Source organism: Schistocerca nitens, chromosome 2 (genome assembly GCF_023898315.1).
Source record: "Schistocerca nitens isolate TAMUIC-IGC-003100 chromosome 2, iqSchNite1.1, whole genome shotgun sequence".
Taxonomy (NCBI): domain Eukaryota; kingdom Metazoa; phylum Arthropoda; class Insecta; order Orthoptera; family Acrididae; genus Schistocerca; species Schistocerca nitens.
Window position 1 is genome coordinate 1,188,101,095 of NC_064615.1, and position 21,038 is coordinate 1,188,122,132.

A 21,038-nucleotide genomic window follows, 5' to 3' on the forward strand; every position below is an offset into this window, starting at 1 on the left:
TTTTTGAAAGTCAGACTGCGTTGCGCTAAAAATATTGTGTGTCAGTTTAGTGTTGATCATAATAGATAAAGAGCGAAATGTCTGAGTACGTTCAGTTCTGCTCAGCTGTTTGAAAATCAATCAAATAATGTAAGAGGTTTATCAGCACAGTCATTCATAAATTTTTCTGAGGAGACGTTTCATAGTGATTCGAAGCGTTTAGGTATTGGTTTAGAAGCAATGTCCGCCCCGATAGCTCAGTGTCCAGCGTGACGGATTGCCGTCCTACGGGCCCGGGTTCGATTGCCGGCTGGGTCGGGGATTTTCTCCGCTCAGGAACTGGGTGTTGTGTTGTCTTGTTCGTCATTTCATCCCCATCCGGCGGGCAGGTCGCCCAATGTGGCGTCGGACGTAATAAGACCTGCACCGAGGCGGCCGGACCGCCAATGCTCATTTCCATTTTTCCATAGAAGCAATCACAGACAGAGAGTGTCGTACTGTCATAGAGATCGAGAATGCAGCTAAGAGTGTGAAAGTGCGGTTTACGCAGGGGGAACGGGATGAACTCTGTCGTGCAGAAGCCTTCACCGAGCAGCAGTTGACCGCCGAGTATCATCCGAGCCGTCCTCCTCCGGACATTTACTGTGCTGCTCCAACTCTGTCCATCACAGCAGTGTGCAATGACTGTGAAGTCGGGTGACACATCCGTTTGTCTACAGCACTCCACCGTTACAGACTTCTTCGGTCTACAGACGGAGCCATCCATTGTGTTGGACAGATGACTGCCTTGTGTTAAAGCTGTGTGTAGGGACACTCCGTATGAACAGTGCGCATGTGGACGACTTCGAGCAGTGGATCAATATGGTGCCAACGGAAACTAATGTACTGAAAATAAGTCTGACAGAAATACGTGCTGAATTCTGTGCTTACAAGAAGGCTTTATTTTCCCCATCCTGTACTGGTGTTAAGGTAAAGAAAGAGCCCTGTATGATTACTGAATAAAAATATATATAACCATGTATGTATTTTACGTCTTACTTCTCATTATATTGCAAGAACTCAATCTATTGCTACCAGTATTTTCACTGCAAACGTACAACAGTAGAAAAATAGGTCGTTTAAATAAATTCTCTGCAAAAGCCCATTGCACGCCAGTGGCATACATAATGGATACGATGGCAAGGCATAGGGTTCATAAAAACCCACTGCACGCCGATACCTGACGTAGCACGTATTATGGCAGGGTGGGTGAAGCATCGAGACTGCGTTGTAAGCGACTGGAGTCGGTAAGAAGACCGGCATACTTGTTCCTGACAATACACGTGCAATAATTGTACGTGCACCCAACTGTGGCAAGATGGATGTTCTCGTGTCGCTGCTAACACATCCGGATGGTACCCGCTTTCAGCGAGCACGTGTGTTTTCATAAACACAGTTTCAATTCGTGAGTCGCTGTGAGCCGGCCGCTCGCAGGTCGGCGAAAAGGCCCGCTTCCGGCGAACTACGGCGACACGGCTACGTACCGTGTCGACGTGTTGCGCATATTGCTGCACACTGCTGTCTCGCATGAGCTTCAGTGAAACTTCACATTGGCACAAACCCGACGAATAACGAAGGAAGGTGCGACAGGGATCAGTGCGAAAGGTAAGTAAAGCACTGGAACGGCTGGAACAGTTTCAGCCGACTGTAGTACACATACGGCTTAGAGGACGACAAAATGCTGCGGGCTGAAACACTCCAGGCACGGACAGCAATGGAGGACAGGGTGGGACGGAGGCGACACGAAAAAGAAAACGGGCAACCCGATTTGCGTCAGAGCAAAGATGTCGATGTATGTAGGCTGATTGGTGACGCTCGTGATGTCAGTTCGTGGTTCCCGCAGTAAAGGAGCGGTATGTAAAAATAATCGGAAGAGATTATGTGTAAGATTCGTACAGACAGTCGCGGCTGGTCTTGGTGTGAGGTGCTGCTGACTCCTGTGGGGTGAGTGACAGGTGATCGACAATAAAGCAGGTGCTTACTTAACCAGTACAAAATCACCTCCTCTAACATTACCTTTTTGTCAGAGAAACAAACGATACCATTTACACTATCGATTCTTGTATTGGTGAACATTAGCTCAGATCTTTGCTAAAAGAATTTCATATGATTCTCTATGAGATGTATTATATTTCAGGCTGAAATATCTAACAAGAAATTAATGTGCTACAATCGATATGTACTAACACTGAAATTACTCTTCTTTTAAAAGTATTTGAAATTACGAAATATCTGGCATACTTAAAATTCTCGTTGTTAATTTCACTATCTGGCGATAATTATAAAATTTAATTCTGGCTCATTTACAAAATAATGATATTTTTAGCGACGATACTTCTTTTGTCAAGAAAGTTTGTAAACTCTTTTGCTTTGTAAACGCTTTGGAATATTCTGAGTACCGCAGGGTGTAAGTAGTGGTGCGCACGCCTATGATGGAATTTTTATGTTACGCTATAACAATGTCAATTTGAGTCTTCAAGTCGAAATTGCAAAGACGGTGTGTTATGGCAAATGTGACAAAGAATTAAATTCAAGAGTAATACAGGTAAATCTCCAACATTTATTTGGTCATCGGGAACCCACTACGTCAAAATTTCAGGCCCAAGAATGTGTCCCTAGACGCAAGAACTGAAGCCAACAAGAACAAGAGAAAATGAAGATAAGTAAAAAGTTTTTCTTTTGTATACCTTACGGCTCACGATGCTTTCAAAGCTTGTGCAGAGACAGAGAATTTTAATAGTGATGTGTAGGAGAGTAATATTGCAACCTCCACGAGCTACACAGACAAAAAGCAGTACCCAATGAGGGAGCCACGCTGCAAAACTTTTCTACTATTATTACTTTAAAAAAAAATGCGTACTGATTACCCTGTAGTCTAATCCTTTAATACTTTCAGCTCTCTTTTTAAATCTCGTAAGGATTGAGTACTGTAATAGTTGTAACGACGTTTTCGTGTTAAAGTGATAGATCCCATCTTCCCTCTTCAATCTCGAGAAAGTGGATGGAGTTGAAAAGTCCAGGACCTGTCGGAGAATACTTCAATACATTATTTATAGTAACAGTAATTTCAGACGCTTCGTTCGACACAAATAGGCCTACATATTGCCGTAGCAGCAGCAGCAGTAGTAATACCTAGTGCGATGACGACATCGAGGGCAAAATTAAGGAAAACTGATTTACCTCCGCAGCTGCACTGCCCCTTCCGCGTAATAATTTCTCTTTTGCAAAGCACATTAGAGGAGTCGGTATCTGAAACTATACAAAAACGAATTATAGAGTTTAGGGAAATAACGTGTGGACGATTGTAAAAAGCTGAAAGTGGTGTGGAATTTTCTAGCCAGAAGGAGCAGAGGGAAAGGTGGTGCAGGGTGCACGTACAATTCCATCAAAGGTGGTGGCAGCGCGTGCCGACAGTCGAGCACACACGTGTCTCGCACCCCGTATCCTGCTCCTGCTCCCGCTGCAGAGGCTGCCGGATGTACGGCGAGCGCGCGGACCGGCGCAGCGGTGTGGTGACGTCAGCCGGCGGCCGCCGACACCTGTGAACGTGTGCGGCGCGGCGCGGCGTGTACCGGGACTGGCTGACAAACCCGCGTGTCCCGGGAATCCATGTGGCCATTACAAACGAAAACAAAAAATGAACTTGCTTGTAGTGAAGTATCGAAGAAATTCCATTTCCACGTATTCGAGAGAACACCTCTGAAATTAAACAGTCGTACAAATATGTACGTGCAGTGTCCAAATGAAGAAACACGATCCCGGACAGGCGCAGCTGCTTCGCGCCTCTACAACCTGATTCTGCGAACATCTCTGAGGCCACGCGGCTTCGCGACGCCTTAGACGGCTACTGTTTCCGTTTGCGCTTGGCAGCTGAAAGCTGTCAAAAGCGATGCCAGGTGTCAGGGACTTAGCTGTGGGAGTGTCTCAGTAGTAAAGAATAAATCTATTAAAACTTGGTGCATTATTCAGCATTTTTTCACGCATCTCAGTATTTATGACGTCAGAAATCTCTCGAACTATGTGTCGTAAAATTATGTATTTGTGTAAATACATTCAGCGGCACATGTTGCGAATAAAAGTAGTACCGCGAAGTAATACATTTAAACGTCACGCATGATGCAGCTGCTTTTCCCGCGTCTCATTGTTACTGACAGCATATCTCGTGAACTATGTTAGGTAGGTGGTTCTTATCCCCATTGCGATTGTTGCCCGACAGTAATGGAAGTGTGTAGCAAGTGGCTTAGGAGGAGACGTGGAACCACCACACACACACACACACACACACACACACACACACGCACACACACACACAAAGAGAAAATGTCAACAAAATTCAGATTCGGCGATAAACTCACTCGTGGACAAATTAACACTGAATGGGCTGGGACACACGACAACCACCATTACAGTGTGTTTTGGTGAAGTGCAAAGTGCTCTTACGACCATATTTGCGAAAATGTGTGTTATATTTGCGTGTGCTTCACAACACTTTATGAAGATGCTGAGAAAAAAGAGCTTGCCAGAAAAAAACTAAGTAAACAAATATAGGCGCGAAATATCGCGACAAACTAAATTACGTTTTATAGCATAAAATGACAGGTTAATTCCCAACAAAATTTCACATCAACATTGTTTGGTTGCAGATGACATGCTACCTGTAATAAATAATACACTAGTGGTCCTGAAAACCCATGCAAACCGAGTATAAAGGTATTAACTAAAAGAAAGAAACTGTTGTTTGAGCTAAATATTCCCGTGATTTTGTAATCATTTAGTAAAACAGAAACCCACTGATGATGGCTCGGAGGTGCCGAAACCTGTTTGGGAACTTGGAAACGACCGTGTTTTGCGTAAGTGGCGGACCTTACAAGCAACAATAATAACAATCGATTTTGCGATTGTGGTAGACCTTCGCGAAATTCACCGCTAGCGGAAGGACGACCGTGACGAAATTATGCGAACCATTTGTAAACAGTCCGTGCTGGAGCTAGTGGTTGGACAAAAGATGTACGAAGCGGTTTGAGGGTTCGTTGTTGAGTTACGGTCATCCGAAAATCGTAACCCCAAAGAAAAGCTTTGTTTGAAATTTCCTTTCCTTCGCGACACCGCTTCTTTAAATACTCAAACTAGACAAACCGTACCGCTAAACAGTCATTATTTTAACAGTAACAAATGACAAATTATAAAACAGTAGTAACGTCAGTACGCCAACGTTGCCATCGAGTGGGCGTTTGCAAGGACGGCTGTAGTATGTGCGCAACGTCAAGTTTACGCTAGTGCGCTGTCGTCAGCTTACCTGCCGGCAAGTGCAGGAAGTTTGCAAATCCCGGGAGAGTGCGTTTCGAGCACCCGCCTCGGCCTGCAGTGACCTGCTGGGCACGCGCACGCGCACGCGCACGCGGAAGCACGCGGCGCTGACTCACCGAGTGGGGGCCTAGCTGACACGCCAGCGGTGCGACACGTGGCGCGTCAGACACGTGGCACTGGCGCGTCACGCTTGTCACTCGAGAGTGCGAAACGGTCAGTACAGTCAGGTGGCAGCGCGCCTCCTTCGGACGGTCAGGTTTCCTTGGCTTCAGTCACATCAACAGATGTCGAAAATACGTTCTTACGTTTAATAGTTTTATTGACATTGGCGATTTTCGTGGCTGCAACAGTGATTGGGAAGTATTAGAAGAGACCGTTGTGAGCCTGTATTACGGTATCAGTTACGAAAATATGACGCACCAGCTGGAAAGGTTTATCTAATATAAAAAGACACAACGTGTTTTGGAAAGACTTGACACCACTATCAGGTTCTTAAAAATATTATGCCATGTTATAATTGTAACGCAATCATGTTTTCAGAAACGTGTTTTTTTTTAAATTAAATACAGTACACATTTGAACAACTTGTGCGTCATATTCTTATTACTGACAAAGTTCTTTCGGTAAAGTGTCACGTTGTGTTCCCGTTGCTCTATTCAGCAGTGCTGACAACCCTCCCTCCACAAGACCTCCTGCGTACAGTGCCGGCGGTGTCAGCGGTGTGGAAGGCCGGCCGGCGACGCCGTTGGGTCACGTGAGTCCTGCAGGCTCTGCCCCATTTGACCGAGTGCGTGCGTGACAGAGACTGCTGCGAAACTGAAGGTGCACTGTCGATAACTGGGCTTGACCAACTGCAGACAGCTGGACAGATCGGTCGAGAAATTTAAACAAACAACTTGAAGAACATAATTATGGATTACTTTCTGATTCAGTCGGGTCCCTAAACTGGCAGCTTTGTAAAACATAACTGTATAACAGATCGTACAGGGAAAAAAATTTTAATAAATCATGGCGAGAGACAAGGGTTACTTTATTGCTTACTCTCTTTTGATAATTGTGTAGGCGAAGCCATCCGCAAATGGGGAAGAACGAGCGCCATAAGGGGCGCACATAAGAATAATAAATAATTAATATGGTATGATATTCCGATAATTCTGATAACGGCAAATTCGGAACAAGAACTAGAAAACTTAATCATTCTTTTAAACTTTATTGGAAAACATTATAATTTTAAGTTGGCGCTAAATAAAACCAAGGCACTGGTATTCCACGGGAAATACCCAGTACGAAATAGAATTGTAACTGAAGATGATATTTAAGTTCAATACAGCAGTTACCTGGCGAGCTACATCACTTGAACGGAGATAATGGTGTGGATGTTAAATTAGAGATATGACAGCGGGTGTGGCGCTACAAGCAGAGCATTAAAAGAAATATACAAAGCACCACAAAAATTACAACCTGTAAATTGATCGCTGTGCACGTTCTACCGTATGGCAGTGAAACCAGGGATACGGTGGGGAAAAATTCTAAGCAGGATGAGGCGGCTGAAATGAAATTCTTAGAGGAGTCAAAGGTTGCCGTAAGTGGGGCAGGATTCCTAATGAAAACGTAAGACGAGAGCGTAGCAGCAGCTCAAGGGCACAGAAGTCACGGTCCAGTCTCACCTGTCGAAGCGTGGCCTGAAATTTTTTCTACACGAAGAATACACCGAAAGAAATACAGTGGCCGAATCTTAGCTGCTGAGAAGCACTGCAAGAACTTTTTATTTAATGCTGAAAACTGCCAAATTCTCAGGGCACCAGACGGCTGCAGAATCGCAGGTCGGTACCGGTGCTGTAGCAACCCACGGTTGACGGCGCACAGCGGTAAACGGATGACACGACTAAGCGCGAGCGCAATTTGTAAAGCGAATTTCAGTTTTCGTTCATATTTTCTCTGCAATATGTTTCCGCAGTTACTGTTCGCTGAAATTTGCAACTCATTTGCTATTAATAAAATCATCCGACGTTTTTGCAGTATCTCGAGCGTTAACAATAGAGGTTATATTGAATTAATATTCATTGTGTTTAATGCTAACGTTAAACAGTGTGCGAACCCGGTTTTGCTTCGCAATATCTGAATGTGTACTGCATAAATGGAAGAAGGATTCACACAAAGTAATAAGCATACGTCAAGATTGAACTCACAAAAATGTGAAAGAAAAACCTTTCGAAATATGTACAAATGTCGTGAGAGGCAATGCACCGTCGCCGATGGGGGTCTACGAGATGTGGCCCTCTTAATCGCAAGTGAGACGAACAGAGCCGACTGAGAGGCTTCTTCGACCCGGTTAAGCAGATTCAAGAAATCATAGATTAAAGGAAGTCTCAAAACTACTAAGTAAACGTGCAGAGGAGATGGCAGTAACTGCGAGATAGCACGAACAAGTTTGCTGTTACCCCTACATCGTCTGTGTCTAACGCCGACGAATCACGTTTCGTGAAGTAACTCCGAAAAAAACCGCACTTTATCATTTCTGAGCGAAGAAAAGATAGCCGTTGGTGCGGTCGCTTCGTGCTACGACACGTTCGTGTACAGTACAAAGATGTCATTGGTGCGTGTGAGTTGATCACTGTTTCTGCGGTTTCATATCTGTTTCGTAGACGCCAGGGCAAATTATGATCAAAAATATAAAAGGGACAGTTTCGTGGCAAAAAAAAAAATTTAAAAAAATCGAAATATCTAAATCTGGGCAATGGCAAAAGAACTATTTTTTCGACAGTGGAAATTATTTTTAAGCAAATTGGCGGACAATATAATTTCCGAGGTTTGTCAGGAGAACGGTATTCTTAAACGTCACTGATTTTTGCATTAGCAGTTTGCGGTGGCACGTTTTATGAATTACATTAAGTATGCCTGGTATGCATAACAATAAGCGGAAGAACAGCCGCGACCATTTCTCGCACCACCCCAATTCTTCCTAAATTACACTAGTAGTTACTGTGAAGTTCCTAATTTTTCGTTTCTAAGGTGTGCCTGATGTAAGGAAACTGTTTTGTCATTCAAATGATACTTGGCTCTACTGTGACGACTGTGGGCGATAAACAAAGAACTATTTCACTGTCAGTAAAACATACGTTATTCAAAAATCATCGTAGGAACTGTGCCAGAGAAGTTGTTAAAAAATTATATATGTGTATGAAATATTTTATTTCAAATCCACACTGATGAAAGTCCTCTGTACTTATTTTTCTCTGCTAGTTATCTTTGAAAGGACTACATAACAACAATTTAGCTGTCGATACCTATTGCTTCTCACTCTAAATCTTGATGATACGCGACATTTTGTGTACGGTTCCGGGCGGTTTCGCGCCGGATTCTGAGTCCACGCTCTCTTGCCGCGGCCGATGCCCGCGCTAGGGGGGAAGAGGTGTACGGACTGCTGTCACAAAGGGTTCTTCGTGCGGTACAAAGGAGGAACTTCAGCAATTTAAAAAAAGTGCAGAGCATCTTAGCAACTAAAATTTGGACAGTGCATTCCTTTCAGGGTGGGTGTCGTCGTGTCAACCTGGATCATTCCACGAAGGCTTTAGCGACCGGATGTTTCAGCTGCTGAGAATTTTTCCGGGTTGTATGGCCGTGGTACTCGAAACTCTTCAATCCCTGACGTTTCGTCCAATGACGGCCGACAAGACGGCCTTTGGGGGCGCTATAACCGCCATGACGTCACCCCCTCCCGCGGCAGAGGAGCCGTGGCGTGCGCGCAGCCTAGGTCTGTGTACGAGTTACGCTGTACGTGGCCGTTACTTACTACTACCACTGCACCCGTATCTACTTCTTCTATTAGTCCATCTGCTCCTTCCCCCCTTTCTCTGTCCATCGCCTCCACCTCCTCTCTCTCTTCTCCCCCCCCCTTCTCCATCCCCTACTTTCCTTTCTCTGTCCATTCCGCTCCCATCCGTCTACTTCCTCCTGCCCCAACCTGGGCACATCTCCTCTTTCACTCTCCCCCCTTCTGTCCCCATGTTATCATTGCCATTCCGACAGCAGATTGGTTCCAGAATGAGATTTTCACTCTGCAGCGGAGTGTGCGCTGATATGAAACTTCCTGGCAGATTAAACCTTGTGCCGGACCGAGACTCGAACTCGGGACTTTGCCTTTCGCGGGCAAGTGCTCTACCAACTGAGCTACCCGAGCACGACTCACGCCCGGTACTCACAGCTTTACTTCTGCCAGTACCTCATCTCCTACCTTCCAAACTTTACAGAAGCTCTCCTGCGAACCTGTCCTGAGTTCGAGTCTCGGTCCGGCACACAGTTTTAATCTGCCAGGAAGTTTCATATCAGCGCACACTCCGCTGCAGAGTGAAAATCTCATTCTGGAAACATCTCCCAGGCTGTGGCGAAGCCATGTCTCCGCAATATCCTTTCTTTCAGGAGTGCTAGTTCTGCAAGACTCGCAAGAGAGCTTCTGTAAAGTTTGGAAGGTAGGAGACGAGGTACTGGCAGAAGTAAGGCTGTGAGGACGGGGCGTGAGTCGTGCTCGGGTAGCTCAGTCGGTAGAGCACTTGCCCGCGAAAGGCAAAGGTTCCGAGTTCGAGTCTCGGTCCGGCACACAGTTTTAATCTGCCAGGAAGTTTCATATAAGCGCACACTCCGCTGCAGAGTGAAAATCTCATTCTGGAAACATCTCCCAGGCTGTGGCGAAGCCATGTCTCCGCAATATCCTTTCTTTCAGGAGTGCTAGTTCTGCAAGACTCGCAAGAGAGCTTCTGTAAAGTTTGGAAGGTAGGAGACGAGGTACTGGCAGAAGTAAGGCTGTGAGGACGGGGCGTGAGTCGTGCTCGGGTAGCTCAGTCGGTAGAGCACTTGCCCGCGAAAGGCAAAGGTTCCGAGTTCGAGTCTCGGTCCGACACACAGTTTTAATCTGCCAGGAAGTTTCAGCAGATTGGTTGTTGTAACCCCCACAGTATTTCTTTCCAGACTGCAAGTAATATTTGTATCAAATTTGTTTCAAATCGTTCATGGGTTTCGTATGAGGCTTCTGACTTGTGGTTTGGCCCACGCATACACATATCAAATATTGCAAACGTATTTGTACACATATTTCACCTGTATTCTAGCGAATTTCGGCCTGGAATTTCATTCACACACATCTCAGAGTTTTTGACGCTGTATCTCCTGAACTAAGAGTTGTTCAATGATACAATTTTTCTGGTGCATTTAGTAGTATATGTGAATACTGACTACAAAACGTGTCGTAAATACAGTTAGTAATACAGAATTAAGAAACTAAAACTTAACGTTTCAAGTGGCAGTTTTACTGCACGAACAGCGAAAATGTAGTGATTGATAAATATTTTCCCTTTTCTTCATTTTGTGGGGATCGTCGGTGAAAAAAATTTTCTTAAGGATTTGAAATAATGTGTAAAGCTGGTTGCAAGTTTCTAAGCGCTCTCATTCTCAAATACTCGACGGCTAAAGTATGTGTGTTTTCGTGGGCTACGCTGCTTTTTCGCGCCACCGACACCCCTTTTGACAGGTAGGCGTCTCTTACCCCCCAAAGTGACATGTGTACCACGTTTCGTTGAAATTGGTCCAGTGGTTTAGCAAGAGACGTGGAACATACATACATACATGCATATGTATACACGTACATCGATTTTTCTAATATGCGTACATTATAATTATCAATGATTAGCAATGTCACTATTTTCAGCGGTGGGCGCACAACAGGATATTCATTGCTACAGCCATGTACTACATGCAAAAAGTGTCAGAGAAGCTGTTTATAGAAATGAAGCACAAAAACAGGCGGGGATAAGTTGCACGCTGCGTCACGAGTGAGAACGCTGTGAAGGCGACGATAATTCGACGTACCGGCGGCGTGCTGGCGCCTCGTCTGCCCCAGCACCGTGCTGCACTCGCCCCGAACTCCGCAACATTCGGGCGTCACACAAAGCACATCTTCAAATGGGACGTTCCCGACCACGACTTTTCAGTTTATAGCATTATTAATGCACAGAGCCGTGACAGATGACCCGACCCGTGTGCTGACTGCAGTTCTGTGTGTCTCTGCTGTAGTTTGGTGAGCCACGGTGGTTGACGACCACCATCGCCGGTAAATTAATGTTAATAATTCAATTTGACGCATTCTCTAGGGAGGCGCTAACGCAAACTATGATAATAAGTGAGGCGGTCAAACTGTGACGAGCCTGTACTTGTAACGATGACACGTTCCTTGGTAATGTACTACCGAGCTGTACCACTTTCTTCTACACCGTCACAGCATCGAACACTCTCACGACGACTGAGTTACTGTTAGGGGCGCAGCGTTGTACTTAACACTCAATGTCCCGCTGCTCAAGTTGTTCGGCAAAAGCTTCCAGAGAATGTAGAGCTCGCGAAATTCCCGAGAATTCCGACGTGAAATGTTCGTGGAGAGAATGCGACCCGGGTTTTCGGCTGGTCGCTCGGCCATAATTTGGGCGCGGCTACGCGCCACATTCCAGCCTCCCCCGCGCATACCTCCCGTACGAGCGGTCGCGGATAAATAGGAAGGCGAACCGTCGTACGTGAAGCCACGGCAGACACCGTGCATTACTGCGGCAGTGCGCACATCCTGGTGCCGAACAACGGCGCGCTGGACGATTCGCGAGGCCCGGCTGCCTCGCTAGATTCCTCTGTTCAGTGTCTGCGACGCAGCATTAACCAGGTTAAATTACGTGCACTACAAGAACTCGCAAAATAAGGCACAGCGAGGGAACGAATATTGACCGCAAGATCATCAGAGACGAAGCAGAAGCTCATGTTGAACACGGATGGGAAAGAAAACAGAGCGTAACCTTGCTAGAGGAACCACCTGCACGTTCTCCTTATACGAATGGGTTGTCAGTCCTAAATTTGTGTGAAAGAACCGGGTTCGAATTTCCCTCCAACCGAAGGGGAGTACAGCGTGTCGGTGTTGGTGGAAAACTGCTGCTGACACATTTGTTAGTCAGCGCAGATTTACACTAAAGTGCACGAGATGTGGCGGGAGAGTCGGGGTAGTGGACGCAGTTCACACCTCCGGATTTAGCACTTCCGTGATTTCCCCGTGAGGGCTGGGTCATCTGGAGGTGAAGCCCGTTCAGCTCTCCTTTGCTCCTCTTCTTCAGCGAAGTGAAAGCGCGTGCACACAGGCAGACGTCCCCCGCCCCCGGTGCATCCCGATTACGAAATCTTCTCGACATTTCAGTGAGCGTAACTCTCATCATCCCCCGACCGAGTCAGACGTTTCCCGTAAACAAAATCCTCCAATATCCGTTGCGCAGACTGGATACAACACGGCCACGTCTATACTTTACGGACGTAAAATCGGTGATAATGATACACCGGAGTCATCAGATGCCACGTGTGGCCCAGTTATAGAGTAATAGAACCTTCGACTACTGCAGCTGGAATGCCGGAGGGGCCGTCGCGTCGTTCGTGGAGAGCGCGACAAGTCGGAGACGTTTCCGGGAGCAGCAGACCCGCAGGCCGTGTAGCGTCCGGGCCACACGGGCCGCCACCCGCGCTGCGCCGTCCTGGCGACACCGAGTACCCACCACGTGGACCACGTCTACACGTTAGCTTCCTCACCCAGCATACATTACAGTTGTCAACAAATCGGCTGGCTTTTCAGGTCACCTCCGTGGCGAGACAGGTCCGCGTAAACAGTTTATCATTTTTTAAAGACGTCACTCGCGCATGGCGGCCTCTTGAAGACGCACAGTGAATCTTGTATGCGAGACAGTAACTTTCCTAATTTGTTTACTACAAGTCAAAATACACCGGTCGAGAAAGTTTTAAAATTACGATCAAAAAGCAATATTCTCTGTCGAGTCACAGAAATACTTTTCTTATTTCCTCGGGCATCACATCCGAGGAGGAGGGTATTTTCCAGAAACGTCTTAAATGTTGATAACCTGGTTCTAGGACAAAAGTTACTCACGAAATATTGAAGCTGCGGCCCATACAGATTCGCCAGGGCAAGTGGCAAGCTTCTCAATGAAATCGTTACACCTAGAAATTTTTACCAAAAAACTAATTTTAATAGTGAATCACGGATATTATACTCATATGATGGAAGGAATCAGAGACTTAACAGCGCAAAACTGTGTAGTTAGTAAAGAAGCCGTTTCACAGTCCGCTCATAAATACCTAATACTCATAACAAACAAAAAACAGATTACTTATTTACCTGTGGAAATGGCTGTAACTACAAATCTTTCTCCTCAAAAAACGTCGAAATAGGAAATAGGAAATGCTATAGCATGATGCTACCATTTTTTGATAATGCCCACGAGGTCACGACACGTATGTTTAGGCTCATAGCTATATTAAAAACAGAAAATATAGCAAACTAAGAATGTCCTCTCATAGTTGGTCTTGGTAAAAAACTATTTCACCTTTCTAGCCGCCCCCCCCCTTCCGTATATAGAAAACGAACTACCTTTTGGCAATGATATAAATATGTCCGACGTCATGTAGACTTCCGTAGGAAGCCCTCTAATTGTACTATTTAACTAAAATTATTTCAGTAAAAACCGTGGACCGCGGGTCAAAGTGTGTGGCGTGGGGAAAGATGAGAAATGTGATTGGAGGAGTTGATATGGCAGTCCATATTCAGCTATGACTGGGACAGCTAAATGCTGTGACAAGGCACTTCACTTACAAGCTGTCTGCTTGGCCTACTCACAAAAAAGTAAATAGAAACGGGGAGAAGGGCTAAAAAAGGCGCAAGGAAGGGAGAGGGCTTTACTAAGGGAGGGAGGGGATACGGAGGGGTGAGAGGCGAGGGACGAGAGGGGAGGGAAAGGGCTGACGGGGGTAGCGGGAAGTCCAAAGTCAGATTTCATCCAAAATGACTACCGCTCTCCTCCCACGGAGGCCTCCTGCATATTCCTGTTCTCATCTTGAACCACGCGTTTAAAATATTCCCTTCGGCTTTACTCGTTCCGCTGTTGCTCACTAACAGGTACTTCTACCACACCAGCCGTCGTTATGTCAGTGTAATTCGCGTATGTAACTGCGTATTAGATTAAAATATGCATGCCGCAAGAGGAATGCAGACGACCGGAGAGCGTGGTCTCACTCTAGAAGCGAAAAGAGAACACCTGAGATGGCGTGGATTCAAGTGACAGTATCCCCCTTTAATGTCTCTTACTTTCTGCTGCTACGAAGTGCTCTAAACGTCACACTCTACCGTAGAGCGCAACATTTTTGTAAAAGAGACGTGCTCATCTAAGGAAAGGCGATGCACGCCAACACACGAGCCCCTGTGCGAGGAGGCAACCCGCCTAAGACATGTGCTCTGCGGGCAGCACACGCTGACTTACCGTTGCTAACACTCGCATTGCACTAGATACGGCCAATCGTCTTTCATAGTGCCACGTGACAGAAAATTCTTGGCGGTGTGCTTTTATCACATGACGGATTGCTTGTGTCGCACATTTCATAAAAGTTCGAGGGTAATTCCATCTTTTACGGAAGATTCGTCAAAGAGCGGTGTAACAGGACCCTAACGCACGCACAATTTTCCGTATCACAGATCAGTCACAGGAAACTGTAGTCAGTTAATAAAAATGCCGCGATGGCATTTGACGCAGAACATTCATTAGAGCGTGAAAGCAACGACAATGGTGTCAGCTGCACAAGTACCCTCCCTTGTGATGCTTTTCCAGAAATCTCGCACAAATTTCACGGTTTTCTGACTTTCGAGGCACGTAATGAGTCGAAACTAGTACGTATTCAGGACGGTAGGGCGCGAACCTACAACCAGATAGGTCGCGGGACCCAATGCCGGCCGAACCACAGGTTTTTTCGTCTGCCTGTTAACGTAGTATCTACCTCTCCACGATGTGGAGGTTCGCCAGAAAAGGGATTCGGATCCACTTTGAAGTGTAGGTATCCTTTGCCCAGCTGGATAACTGGGGTAGGTCAGTCGGGCAAGTGGCGTCCGATTCGGGCCGCAGCACTGCGCCACACCAGGCTGTTGTCGCTGTACTGCTGACAGCTGCAGGTGGCGTGCTGCGGCGCTCGTCTTTGTCGGCATCGAGTCCGCACGTTGCAGGCGAGGAGCGCAGGGTGTCCATCCTTACTGGATGCTTAGCTGCTCCCACAGCGATCTGGAAACGTTTACGACTGCGCCTCTGATACCTCAGTAGCTGTAAGTTTTAATTTTTGAAATAATAAAGCCAGTATAACACTTTTCCTCCAGTTGCACGACAGTTAAAAAGCAACGTAAATTGCAGTCTTCCTCCGACTTAAATCTGTGCAGATCTCGATCCAGCACAGGTGAGTTGCCAGGTTACATGTGCGAGCAGTCACTACTCAATTCGGTTGGCCTTGTCACTGTTTCAAACTTTAAGCAGGTGACACAGTCGTTCCTACTACAAATGTCAGCTGCTTTTGCTGTACGTCATCAACGTCGACATGTCCGCCCCCGGTAGCTGAGTGGTCGGCGCGACAGAATGTCAATCCTCAGGGCCCGGGTTCGATTCCCGGCAGGGTCGGAGATTTTCTCCGCTCAGGGACTGGGTGTCGTCCTAATCATCATCATTTCATCCCCATTGACGCGCAAGTCGCCGAAGTGGCGTCAAATCTTGCAGCCGGCGAACGGTCTACCCGACGGGAGGCCCTAGTCACACGGCATTTACATTACACCGTCGAGATGATATTGCGTGGCGTCGAGCCGCCGCGTCCCGTTCCCTGGAGGCGCGCCGCGCCGCGCCGCACCGCCTCCAGCTGCAGGCGGCGACGTGCTGCCCTCTCGTGTCGAGGCCACCTTCTGGCTGCGGCTAAGCCGTCTACTTATAATCTATAGTCGAATGCAACAAAATGAAGAAAACGTGTGACATTTATTTTAACGCTAAAACACCTTTGGCGTGTACAAATTACGAATAAAATCTGTCACCGTGTGCTTAATCGAATACTCTGATACGTCGCAGTAGGGATTAACTCGAGAAAACCGCAGTATTCGATGACTCCATCACGTGCAAATGAAGTTCCGTATATCGGCCCCTCGTACGGAATACCGCAAAAGCGATCCACGAGAACAGCACCGCCCGTTAAGCGACCACAGCCGGCGGCGTCGTGACTCGCGGCCAGCGCCCGCGGCAGCCGCCTAGCCGCGAGAGTGCGCGGCTGTCACTCTCCGCTCTGTTGGTACAGTGATAGGTATGGGCAGTTCTCACTGTGACAGGTAAGGTCAGACAAAAGTCTTGTCTTCAGTGAGGGGGACACGGGATGAGCACTTTACACACACTCCGCCGTCCCCTGGGCAATGGTTGAAATTTCCCTCAACCGTTCTTTCCAATACAGAAGGTCTTTCTGAAGACCAAATTTGACGATAATGACCATAAACACTCAAGGCTCATAAGCCAGGTAAGAATAACTTCTACAAACTACGTGCAACATATTAATTGTGATGTTTTGTGCATGCAAGAAACGCACACAGGTATTATTCGACCCGAGACCAAAAATAGCAGGCATGCAGATTGCCACTGAGCCACCGCACAGGCAGCACGGTAGCGCCATTTACGTGAGGCCCAGCCAGTCTAGCAGTGCTCTGTTTCTCCAACAGCTGAGAAAAATATTGAAATTTTAATAACTGAGCTGAGCAGTTGTACGAGCCTCATGGTCAAATATTTAACTTCAGCCCCCAGTGGGCGACTTCGACAGCCACAGTAGCGCCTGGGTTACGGGGATGATGACGAGGAAGTGAACTGGGCTGACTGCGGAAGATTAACTCTCTTGCACGACTGCAAGTTATCACCTTCATTTAACAGCAGCCGCTGGAAAAGGGGATGCAACCCCGACCTGCTTTTTGTCAGCGACACCGTTTCGCACCATTGTGTGAAGACTGTTCCTGGTACCCGGCACAGACCAGCCTTTCGTCAGGTGTTTGCAGTCGTCAAAACACAAGTGATCCCGTCCCGTAGGCGGTTTAACTTTAAGAAGGCCAAATGCAGCAGTTTTACGGAAACTCTGGATGAGGCAATACTGACCGTCAAACTCGTGCCAGACTCCTACTATCGTTTTGTAGATCCTGTGAGGAGGTAATCTCACGCTTCGATTCGCAGAGGCTGCCGTACAACACGTATTCCGCATATAAATTAAGAATTAACGTCAGAACTGCAAGAATAACTTACACTGATGACCATCCGTTCAATATGGACACAAGAAAATAACGACAGACACTGCCCCAGGAATTGGCGAAAGCCGCACAAAATCGACGGATTGAAACAGTAGAGTATTGATGTTTCTTAAGAGTAGCAGAAAAGCTTAGCAGCTGCTCAAACGACTCAATAATGACTCTACCACAACCAAACTAAGACTCAACGTTATCCCAAACGAAGTCGCCCACCAGGTGCTGCTGAATGAGAAAACTGAAGGAAGAAAGAAACAAATAGTGGTAACCCAGCAATATCCAGAAACGAAAGTGCTGTTGGCCAAGTTTACTTTGGAAGGACTGAAAGCTCCTATTAAAAAGTGTAAATCCGGGAAGGCGCCAGGACTTGACGATTTACTGGTGCAGCAGATGAAGCGTTTTAGGTCTACCACAATGCGTTGGGTAGTGCAACTACGTAACAAGCGCCTAACAGGATGGCAAATTCACAAAATCTGGTGAAGGACAAGGATCATCACCGTACTGAAACTCGGCAAGCCAGCTTGCGATGCCAACAACTTTCACCCTGTATCTCTTTTGTGCCGTCTTTACAAAATCATCGAAATAATGTTGCTTAATCACTTCTGTCACGAAGCCACAACTGATCCCACAGAAAGATGGATACAGACAGCACAAATCCTCAGTCTGCCGCAGAACACTGAGGATGGATTTGAGCGGGTTTTCGTTACAGGAGCAGTATTCGTGGATCTCTCCACAGCTTTTCATACCGTGCAGCACAACACCGCGCTGCACAAACTATAACAATTAACGAGACATTATGGCTTTACCACCTTCACAGGAAGTCTCATACAGAACTGTAGATTTTACGTCGAACTAGACAGCAAGAAAAGCAGATGGAGAATACAAAAAAGTGGCCTGCCCCAAGCACCTATAGGAACGATCAGCCACCTCTGAACACAAAAAACTTCATCTGTGCTGACGATCTGGCACTAATATCTCAAGCCAAATACTTCGAAACAGTAGAGAGACATTAAGAAATGGACTTGACACTGTCGCGCCATACAGCCAAAGCAACTACCTGAGACCGAACGCGAGCAAAACTTAAGTATACGCTGTTCATCTACCAAACAGAGACGCCAACAGAAAATTTAAAGTCGTATGGGATGGCACGGAGCTGGAGCAGTGTCATAATCCAAAGTATCGGGGGTCTCTGCCTAAATACAAAACAAAAAGTATCCGACCGCAGTAAGATCATCAGAAAGCTGACAAGTGGCGGGTGGCGACCGCACTCTGCCGCTGAACACGCCTGGCCTGTTTGGTGCAGTTCTGTACATGCCAGGCACGCGGATGTCGACCTCAGCGAGACACGTCGCCTGAGGGCAGCGCCTACTTACAAACTCTGCAGCACGGGGGGGTTGGGGGTGATAGCCCCACCAGATGTAAGGTGGGAAGTTGCCGCGAGCACAAAGTGCAACCAAACGCTGCTCACCCTTTACGTTGACGCCAACCTCCGGTAAGTAGGCTGGAATCCGTGAAGAGCTTTCTAGAAACTTTCGCCAATAACAGTACATCACCGTCAATGGCACGTGGACAACCGAAGACGCAGATATCGCACCATGCAGCCCACCATCGGAGGCCATGCCCCCAGGGGAAAACCTGCAATGAAAAACGTGAAAGTCCGCCCACAGACTAAGAAGTGTGTGTGTGTGGGGGGGGGGGGGGGGGAGGAGGGAGGGGTGATGGTTTAGAACAAAGAATAATGTGTGTGATGTCCTTAGGTTGGTTAGGCTTAAGTAGTTCTAAGTTCTAGGGGCCTGATGACCTCAACAATGAAAATGTGGAGCCGAACCAGCTGCCCTGAGTTGCCAGCTTCCTGCACGGGGCTGGAGGGCGTATTGTGGGGCAGGGACAATGCCCTGCGAGGTCGCTAATTTTTGGTCCGATTATATTCAGAGTTTTAGTCTCTTTATTTATAAGTGTTATTGTATGCCTGAAATTGTGTCACATTGTGACTAAATTTCCTTTGCATGTACTAATTTAATATATTGAATCTGTTTTTCTCTTTTTGTCTGTTTTCTATGCACCGCTTTTGCCACGAAGAAACAGAATCTTTAATGAGTTATTTGGTACAATAGAGAGGATGCATTCGGTGACGATTTACAGTAGCCGCCGTCAGTTGGTGCCACCTTATATGCAGTTCGCATAGACGATTCAGTTTTTAGCCATTTACTTGTATTTCAAACAAATATTTACGTATCCTTTCTGTTCTCCTTCTGAGAATGTGTACTGGCTTCACCGAGATGTGGCAGCCACCTATATTTCTCTGGCCGTCTAAACGGAGAAATGTTACATCATATGCAGGTCAGCTGTAACGGTCGATGTGACAGAGTGCCTTTTCGCTTTGCTCTTACGAGTCAACAGCATATGGAGGTGAAAGGAAGACTGAGGAACTACTACAAGATGCGATAATTGCAAACAGTCTTGCTTTGCTTTGAAAAACATCATAGATATAGGAGTTTAAGCCTACTGACACATCACCGCTGCATATATTCTTCACAAAATGTTTCTCTAGATTTATTCCAGCTAGACTCTTGCAGGACATACAGGGCCGACTTAAAGTAACGACACAGTTATAGATTTTTGTGCCGAACTGCAAAGATTAGCTTCCTTACTAGTATCAGGAACGAGTTCCACCGCAGCCGGCGGCCAGACACGAGACGCACGGCAGCTGAAGCACAGCGCCAGCCAGCTCCCACTCACCTGCAACAACAGAAAACCAAGCTTACTCTAGGCAGCCGGCCACTTTCACAGCCCTTTCATCAATCGTAAATTGCCAAAATGTCGCAACTTTTTACAGGGTTCTTTCTGTCAAGGATTACAGAAATCTGACCGTAACTTCGTTTTCAAACATAGGATTCTACACAAAAAGAATAAAAATAAAAGAGGGGGAGAGAGAGAGAGAGAGAGAGAGAGAGAGAGAGAGAGAGAGAGAGAGAGAGAGAGAGAGAGGGAGAGAGAAACGTAAACTCCGTAAGTAGGTCATATCAGCAAAATCAGTGACACACTACTTGTACATCGAGCTCCCTACTGCTTATAATGGAACTTCCCACACTGTAACATGTACTAACGGAGCAGCTTAATGTACAAAAAAGACTGTTGCAATGAAAATTAATCAGGCATTCATCAAAACAATTACTAGCATACGGGGACCTTAGAATTGCGGTATCATACAACAACCCTTTTAACAGCAGTTTTCAGACACAGAAATGCATACGGCATACGCTAAATTTTGTAGCACTAATTTACACAAAAGTAATTTCGGGCTAGTACGAAAATTTAAAGCAACTATTTTCTGCACCAATTTGATTTTTTGATCACGTTGAGCAGTTTACAAACGACATCACATTTAATAATTTCACGCGTGTCTATAAACACTATAATTATTAATATTAACTCGGATAAATATCGACGGATCAGGTGACACAACCGCGATACAGTTTACGTGAGTTAGTTCAGTGCTGTTCTCGTCACATATCAACATCGAATTTTACAAGTATACCGACACACTGCAATGAAACGA

General features: G+C 46.4%; 1 protein-coding gene across 4 annotated transcripts in view; it reads right to left on the reverse strand.

The window, feature by feature from the left end:
- Positions 1–21,038, reverse strand: part of LOC126237526 (caskin-2) — a 445,207-nt gene that overhangs the window by 304,669 nt on the left and 119,500 nt on the right. Inside the window, exon 2 of one of the 4 annotated variants that reach the window (XM_049947703.1) lies at positions 20,131–20,218. The exons of the other annotated variants lie outside the window; for them this stretch is intronic. Within the exon in view, the coding sequence (XP_049803660.1) occupies position 20,131 (1 nt within the window). The 5' untranslated portion in view covers positions 20,132–20,218. The remainder of the gene's footprint in view (positions 1–20,130; positions 20,219–21,038) is intronic. 4 annotated transcript variants of the gene reach the window in all.